Source organism: Coregonus lavaretus (genome assembly GCF_964263955.1).
Source record: "Coregonus lavaretus genome assembly, contig: HAP1_SCAFFOLD_10301, whole genome shotgun sequence".
Classification (NCBI taxonomy): Eukaryota; Metazoa; Chordata; class Actinopteri; order Salmoniformes; family Salmonidae; genus Coregonus; species Coregonus lavaretus.
In genome coordinates, this window is record NW_028159419.1 from 1 (window position 1) to 7631 (window position 7631).

At 45.0% G+C, this 7631-nt stretch overlaps 1 protein-coding gene across 1 annotated transcript; it reads left to right on the forward strand.

Annotated features, from left to right (window-relative positions):
* Window positions 1-2529: 2529 nt before the first annotated feature.
* Window positions 2530-7282, forward strand: LOC311122887 (uncharacterized protein; the record flags this gene model as incomplete). Its single annotated transcript, XM_084197192.1, has 6 exons — window positions 2530-2730; window positions 3100-4378; window positions 5712-5772; window positions 6418-6649; window positions 6978-7030; window positions 7142-7282. Coding segments are annotated over 6 exons (1967 nt in total), but the record flags the coding sequence as incomplete, so codon positions are not given.
* Window positions 7283-7631: the final 349 nt, after the last annotated feature.

The window sequence follows — 7631 nt, forward strand, 5'->3', positions numbered from 1 at the left end:
TCTGAATCATTCAGATGTTCATTGGCAAACTTCAGACGGCCCTGTATATGTGCTTTCTTGAGCAGGGGGACCTTGCGGGCGCTGCAGGATTTCAGTCCTTCACGGCGTAGTGAGTTACCAATTGTTTTCTTGGTGATTATGGTCCCAGCTGCCTTGAGATCATTGACAAGATCCTCCCGTGTAGTTCTGGGCTAATTTGTCACCGTTCTCATGATCATTGCTCCACAAGGTGAGATCTTGCATGGAGCCCCAGGCCGAGGGAGATTGACAGTTATTTTGTGTTTCTTCCATTTGCGAATAACCGCACCAACTGTTGTCACCTTCTCACCAAGCTGCTTGGCGATGGTCTTGTAGCCCATTCCAGCCTTGTGTAGGTCTACAATCTTGTCCCTGACATCCTTGGAGAGCTCTTTGGTCTTGGCCATGGTGGGGAGTTTGGAATCTGATTGATTGATTGCTTCTGTGGACAGGTGTCTTTTATACAGGTAACAAACTGAGATTAGGAGCACTCCCTTTAAGAGTGTGCTCCTAATCTCAGCTCCTAATCCCAGAAATCTTTCTGATTGAGAGGGGGTCAAATACTTATTTGCCTCATTAAAATGCAAATCAATTTATAATATTTTTGACATTCGTTTTTTTCAGGATTTTTTTGTTGTTATTCTGTCTCTCACTGTTCAAATAAACCTACCATTAAAATTATAGACTGATCATTTCTTTGTCAGTGGGCAAACTTATAAAATCAGCAGGGGATCAAATACTTTTTTCCCTCACTGTAGCTGATATGGCTGACTTGCTTAAACAAATGTGGTTTCTACTGACAATTGAGATTTACAAACTATGGCATAAGGGGACAACAAGTGGATAAGAGGCAATCCGTAATTTCGATTAAAACATTAATGATTGAGCCAGGACGGACGTTGTCAATATAACTATTTGTTTAGCACTTTTGAAATGTACAGCGACAGAATTCAGAACATGGGCCGTTCTTACAGTGTTCTCCCTGTACACCAAGTCAGAACCGAAGGATAAATAAAGGGGGCATATAAGCAGACAATGAAAGCTCTTACAATATTCGATGATTACATTTATCAAAAACAGGTTACAAGCTACAAGTACAAATTAATCCCAGAACAACAGCAAAGGATCTTGTGAAGATGCTGGAGGAAACAGGTACAAAAGTATCTATATCCACAGTAAAACGAGTCCTATATCGACATAACCTGAAAGGCCGCTCAGCAAGGAAGAAGCCACTGCTCACAAAAACCGCCATAAAAAAGCCAGACTACGATTTGTAACTGCACATGGGGACAAAGATCAAACTTTTTGGAGAAATGTCCTCTGGTTGATTAAACAAAAATAGAACTGCTTGGCCATAATGACCATCGTTATGTTTGGAGGAAAAAGGGGAATGCTTGCAAGCCGAAGAACACCAACCCAACCGTGAAGCACAGGGGTGGCAGCATTATGCTGTGGGGGTGCTTTGCTGCAGGAGGGACTGGTGCACTTCACAAAATAGATGGCATCATGAGGAAGGAAAATTATGTGGATATATTGAAGCAACATCTCAAGACATCAGTCAGGAAGTTAAAGCTTGGTCGCAAATGAGTCTTCCAAATGGACAATGACCCCAAGCATATTTCCTAAGTTGTGCCAAAATGGCTTAAGGACAACAAAGTCAAGGTATTGGATTGGCCATCACAAAGCCTTGACCTCAATCCTATAGAACATTTGTGGGCAGAACTGAAAAAGCGTGTGCGAGCAAGGAGGCCTACAAACCTGACTCGGTTACACCAGCTCTGTCAGGAGGAATGGGACAAAATTCACCCAATTTATTGTGGGAAGCTTGCGGCAGGCTACCCGAAAGGTTTGACCCAAGTTAAACAATTTAAAGGCAATGCTACCAAATACTAATTAAGTGTATGTAAACTTCTGACCCACTGGGAATGTGATGAAATAAATAAAAGCTGAAATAAATAATTATCTCTACTATTATTAGGAATTGTGAAAAACTGAGTTTAAATGTATTTGGCTAAGGTGTATGTAAACTTCCGACTTCAACTGTATGTAAACATACTAATGGCAGATTTGACTTTGCTTAGTGATGATTACAGTAGCTCTAAATATTTGGAATATGAGGATCAACGCTGTATTAAACGCTGTAGCGTATGAATCCCTCCACAAAAAGCAACAGCTCTCTCAACCCATACTCAATCAGTCTGACCTGTTACAGCTTTTCATATTTCCTTATCACAGTTTTCCAGTCACATGAACGCATTGTTATGTTATTAGGTCTTTAAAGAATAGCGTAACCATGGAAACATATGCATGCAACTGATAATTACTGTGGGATTGGTAGCCTTTCTCTTAACCTTTCTTAATATTCATAGCTAGCAACCTGCCTTGAAAAGCTATTTTGTTGAAATTACAGCACACTCCAAATGATATATTTGATCATATTTTGCATTTGTGGCTATGTTTTCTTCTTGTTTTTGAGTCGACTTGTCAAATCCCCTCTCCTGCTTTCACCAGATGCCCTGGAGGAGGAGGATGAACAGCTGACAGTGTCTGGCCCAGCCGGGGATCCAGTTCCTAGCCTCCTCTTTAACCAGAACATGGGTCAGGCCAAGCCCCCCTTGGCCCCTGAGGAGGAGGCCCCGGTGGACTCTAAGGAGGGGACACAAGCGCTGCCCAACACAACAGACACTGCAGAGGTTCAACCCCCCATAGCAGGCCCACCAGCCCAGGCCAATGGAGCAGCAAAGGCCACTGCTGCTTTAGACTTAGGCCTACCTGAGGAGGATAGACCACTGGCTACTTCTCTAGACTTAGGCCTACATAAGGATGATAGACCACTGGCTACTTCTCTATACTTAGGCCTACCTGAGGAGGATAGACCACTGGCTACTTCTCTAGACTTAGGCCTACCTAAGGATGATAGACCACTGGCTACTTCTCTATACTTAGGCCTACCTGAGGAGGATAGACCACTGGCTACTTCTCTAGACTTAGGCCTACCTGAGGATGATAGACCACTGGCTACTTCTCTAGACATAGGCCTACCTGAGGATGATAGACCACTGGCTACTTCTCTATACTTAGGCCTACCTGAGGAGGATAGACCACTGGCTACTTCTCTAGACTTAGGCCTACCTGAGGAGGATAGACCACTGGCTACTTCTCTAGACTTAGGCCTAACTGAGGAGGCTAGCAGTACAGAGACACTTTGTAATGGACACCCCGTAGAGACCATCCCTGAACCGCAGGCCAAACTCACTGAAACCACTAAAACCACTCCCTCTTCCCTGAAGATAAAGGGAGCCTTTAATGGGGCTAGTGCACAGGGGGACGGGGACAGTGACATCATCCCAGTCCCTAAGGTTAGCTACAACTTCAACCCGGACCAGTTTGACGACAGCTTCAATCCGTTCGCCAGTGGAGGCTCCAAGATTCAGAACTCCCCACCAGCTTTTGCAGCCGATGCCCTGCCCACACTGGAGTCGCTATCTGTACCTAGCTCCCTGTCCACACTGGAGTCTCTACCTGTACCTAGCTCCCTGCCCACACTGGAGTCGCTACCTGTACCTAGCTCCCTGTCCACACTGGAGTCGCTACCTGTACCTAGCTCCCTGCCCACACTGGAGTCGCTACCTGTACCTAGCTCCCTGCCCACACTGGAGTCGCTACCTGTACCTAGCTCCCTGCCCACACTGGGGTCGTTACCTGTATGCAGCTCTTCTCCACCACTTTGTGGGACTAGTTCCTCACCTAAAATGGAGGTTGAGGAGGAAAAAGAGTCAGCGTCGGAGGCATCAGAGGAGCCCAAGCCTGTGAAGATGGAGTTTGGGTTAGACGAGGCAGGCGAGGTAAAAAAAACACAGCCCAGGAGGATGGGTAAAAAGCCCGGCAGCAAGCTCGCCATCAAGAAACCAAGGGCAAAAGCAATTACGACAGCCTCTGCCCCGACGTCGGCACCCGAACCAGTAGTAGCTGAACCGGTAGCAGAGCCAGTTTCAGAAACAACTTCCGAACCGCTTTCCATGCCAGGTGCCTCCTTAAGTTTGGACGATGTTCCAATTCCCAAGTCCACTTATAACTTTGACCCCAACCAGTGGGATGACCCTAATTTTAACCCCTTTGGGGGTGGTGGTGTCAAAATGAGTAGTTCCCTGGTTTTGCCCAAAGGATCCTACAGCTTTGATTCTCAGAACTTTGATGACTCTGTGGACCCCTTTAAGCCGTCTAAAGAGAACGCAACTTCCCAGGATACCCCACTTCCTCCGCCAGCAGAGGAGGCAGTGAAATCAAAGCTGGAGCAGCCCCTGGATGAGGGGAAGAGAACGTGTCAGACTCCAAAGAAAAGCAAGGACAGGATCATCACGTAAGTCCACTACACTCACAGCTCAGCTTTTCAGGACATGTTAATCCAAATTGCATGCATTGCGTTCCACCACTTGTATAGCCTTCTTCATGTTAGTTCTGTTTTCAGAATGTGGATTGTGTTAGTAAGAAGAAAGCATTCTATTTTCTTCCTGTGTCTTTTAAAAACACTTGGCAAGCTTTCAAGTGTATTTTATCAAACAATACTGTCAGAAAGCAAATAAACAGGTTACATATTGCTCATTAGCCTATGTGATACCAAACTTGGCCTCATGGTTCTCACATTAGGCAAGTTAATATATTTTTGCCTTTTGCGAGGCCATTGGCATCATAATGTTTGTGTCAGAAGCCTGCTGTCAAATCCTCACCTCCCCAGCCAACTCCTAGAAACCTAGCTCTTTCATCTCTATTGCTGAGCAGCACACCTCTACTCCTTTTCTCTTTCCCTCATCTTTCATTCACCGCTGTATTCCCTATTGACCCTCTCCCGCCCACCCTACCAACCAACCGCCGCTGTCTGTCTATCATGCACCTTTTCTCTGCTTCTCCTCCCACCTTGTGTTCGTTCGCCTCAGGACAACTGAACAAGTGAAGTTTCTCTGTTTTCTGTTGTAAGTAGTACTCCCTCTTCCCCAACTCAGTCTCTGTCTCTGTCTCTGTCTCTGTCTCTGTCTCTGTCTCTGTCTCTGTCTCTGTCTCTGTCTCTGTCTCTGTCTCTGTCTCTGTCTCTGTCTCGGTCTCGGTCTCGGTCTCGGTCTCTGTCTCTGTCTCTGTCTCTGTCTCTGTCTCTGTCTCTGTCTCTGTCTCTGTCTCTGTCTCTGTCTCTGTCTCTGTCTCTGTCTCTGTCTCTGTCTCTGTCTCTGTCTCTGTCTCTGTCTCTGTCTCTGTCTCTGTCTCTGTCTCTGTCTCTGTCTCTGTCTCACTCTCTCTCTCTCTCGCGCTCGCTCTCTGGCTTGGTCTGCCATTTTTGCTTTCAGTCCTATTGCATGTGTTGTTATGATGAGAGCTCAGTGAAGGAGCTTTTAGTGTCCTGCACTCCTGCTTGTTGGCACGTGAACCCTCCCCTTAAAAAACATGCCTTCATCAGCTAGTAGGCTATTTCCTTAATGGTTGTCTTGTGAGTCTTTGCAAAGTTAAATAACAGATTTCTATCTGCATAGGATTTTGCATAGTGCTGTGCAACACTTATTAGACCAATGGGAGAATAATGTGTATCAACCACATTTAGACAACAACAGTTTATTAGATACCTGTCCCGAACTATTACATGTTCAGTGTCCCAATAACGAATGCTATATTCTGTATTCACAAATCCTCTTCCTGTGTTCCTCTAGGAATTTGTGTAAGGTGAAGAAGTATGAAAACCAGTCCCTGGTCCTGGATGTCTGCAATCAGGTTTGTGTGTGCCTGCGTGCGTAAGTGTGAGCGTGCGTAAGTGCTTGTGCAATATCAGCTGAATATAACCTTGCTGCAGTGGCACTGCAATGTCCATTACTCAGTAGGTTACCTCACCTACAAACAAACACACACACACACACACACACAGCTTATTTCTCTCATGCTGACAAGTGCATCCCTTTCTCACACACTTATCAGTGTGTCCATAGCACTGCGGTACAGCCCTGGCGTGTTGACAGATGCATGAATCATCACTCGGCACGTGTTTATCAGTCCGTAGATGCCATGTGCCATCAAGTTTTATCGCATCCCATAACACTCCAATTGACTACTAAACTACCTCAAGTGAAACACCAAATGTACTGCTTTGAGAAACAAAACAAAAATATAGTAGAAATTAAGTGCTGTTTGCATGTTAAAATGCATATGGAATGCACCTTGCAATATTGCGGCATTGTTTACGTTTTTGGTTGGTGGACTCTCTATGCACATTTTACAGTGTGGCTCAGTAGTTCCCAATCTGTGGTTCCTATCCCAGCCTACCAGATGGAATACATTCAATTCAAAACAATAATGACACCATGGGTGTTCTATCTGGCTGTAGGCTGACGGTATACTGGCACTCTATTCTCTTGTTTAAAGGAAGATGATGCGGTGGTGTCACAGGTCCAAGAAATGCCCCGCCGCGTTCGCCACGCCACCGATGAGGAAAAGCTGGCTTGCAGTGGCATCATTGGCCAGAAAGCCAAGGAGGAGGAGGCCAGGGTGGAGGTGGAGGAGGAAGAAGACTCAGTGTGTGCCAAAAGCCCAGCTAAAGGCCCAACCAAAGGCCTGGCCATCACAGACAATGTCAAAAGCCAGGCACTGCTGGATGGTACGTTTGGTTTGGCTCTCAGGGCATTCTTTAGATTTATTCAATGGCCAAGGTGTAGTCAAAGGCACTCTGTTTAAAAGTCTTAAAGGGCTAGAAAACAAAAAACAAAACTTAATGCCAGCAGTCTTAGACAATCCATTAGATTAGCTCCATTAGATTACACTTGAGTACAGACAAAGCAGAAAAGCAGTTTCTGAAGAGTCTCTGGGATTCTAGTCTCATATTAGTTTTTACTGCCACCTATTGGCCATTGAATCAAGCGTTGAGTAAATTACTTTTACATCTCCATCCCATGATACTTATTAATGTATTATTTTCTTCCCCTCAGGGCCACTGGCGGGGATAACACACTGTATGGAGGAAAAGGACATTTGCATTTCGGTAAGTAGGCCTAGATCTTTTGATTTGTCTGTAAGATTTGTTATGCTTTTTCAATAGAAGCCAGTTTGCATTACAGCACAGATGGACATGTGTTGTCCTTGGTGTCTACAGAGTGAAGAGCTGTCAATCACCCCAGGGCCAAAGTTGAGTGGCTGCGAGGGTCACGATGACAAAGGCAGTCCCTCCTCCATGGATACCATATTGCTCAATGAGATGGACAAAGCAGCGGTGCTCACCTTGATCAGAGAGGAGGTATAGTAACTGACCAATAGTGGTTATTATTCCAAGCTGAAGAGACCTGGTTCATGTTCATTAGGCACCAAATTGAAGAAAACGGACTGAAATAGGGAGGGACTATCTGGACATATCTAATTAGAAATGCTAATTTGTGTTTCCCGTTGCCTGCCCTAATGAACACAACCTACAGTGGGGAGAACAAGTATTTGATACACTGCCGATTTTGCAGGTTTTCCTACTTACAAAGCATGTAGAGGTCTGTAATTTTTATCATAGGTACACTTCAACTGTGAGAGACGGAATCTAAAACAAAAATCCAGAAAATCACATTCTATGATTTTTAAGTAATTAATTTGCATTTTAT